Source organism: Coturnix japonica, unplaced genomic scaffold, assembly GCF_001577835.2.
Source record: "Coturnix japonica isolate 7356 unplaced genomic scaffold, Coturnix japonica 2.1 chrUnrandom938, whole genome shotgun sequence".
In the NCBI taxonomy this organism is placed as follows: Eukaryota; Metazoa; Chordata; class Aves; order Galliformes; family Phasianidae; genus Coturnix; species Coturnix japonica.
In genome coordinates this window covers 14,240-15,188 of record NW_015440290.1, presented here as the reverse complement: position 1 = coordinate 15,188, position 949 = coordinate 14,240, and the positions used below count along the sequence as shown (strand labels likewise).

Here is a 949-nt window from a genome sequence, read left to right as displayed (position 1 = left end):
GGACCCCCATTCCCCCATATCCCCCCGACCCCATATTCCCCCATATCCCCCCCGTCCCCCACTATCCCCATATCTCCCCATATCCCCCCCCCCGGACCCCCATATCCCCCCATATCTCCCCATATCCCCCCCCCGACCCCCATATCCCCCCATATTCCCCCCCCCAAACTCCCATATTCCCCCCCTGACCCCCATATCCCCCCCCCCGACCCCCCATATCCCCCCATATTCCCCTCCCCAACCCCCATAGCCCCCAGACCCCCATATCCCCCCATACCCCCCCGACCCCATATTCCCCCCCATATCCCCCCTGACCCCCATATCCCCCATATCCCCCATATCCCCCCCCGACCCCCATATCCTCCCATATTCCCCCCCTGACCCCCATATCCCCCCCATATTCCCCCCCCGACCCCCATATTGCCCCCCTGACCCCCATATCGGGGGGGATATGGGGGTCCCGTCCCCCCCCATACCTGGAAGTAGGCGCTGTTCTCCTTCAGATGCGCCTCAATGCAGCAGCAGAGCTGCAGCATCCAGCTCCACTGCGTCTGCAGCGCCGCATGGAACGCCTGCGGGGGGCAAGGGGGGTTATAGGGGGTTATGGGGCAGTGGGGGGTCAATGGGGTCAATGGGGCCAATTGTGGACAATGGGGGCAGTGTGGTCAACAGTGGACAATGGGGTCAATGGGAGCAGTGGGGACAATGGGGTCAATGGGGTCAATAGTGGACAATGGGGTCAATGGGACCAATGGGGTCAATGGGGTCAATGGGGCCAATAGTGGACAATGGGGTCAATGGGATCAATGGGGTCAATGGGGGCAGTGGGGTCAATGGGGCCAATAGTGGACAATGGGGTCAATGGGGGCAGTGGGGCCAATGGGGCCAATGGGGTCAATGGGATCAATGGGGCCAGTAGTAGTCAATGGGGTCAATAGTGGACAATGGG

At 62.0% G+C, this 949-nt stretch overlaps 1 protein-coding gene across 1 annotated transcript in view; it reads right to left on the bottom strand.

The window, feature by feature from the left end:
* Positions 1 to 476: 476 nt before the first annotated feature.
* LOC107307801 (plectin-like) overlaps positions 477 to 949 on the bottom strand; it is a gene marked incomplete at its 3' end in the record, with an annotated part of 14,557 nt that continues 14,084 nt past the window's right edge. Inside the window, exon 6 of the mRNA XM_015851303.2 lies at positions 477 to 572. Within this exon, the coding sequence (XP_015706789.1) occupies positions 477 to 572 (96 nt within the window). The remainder of the gene's footprint in view (positions 573 to 949) is intronic.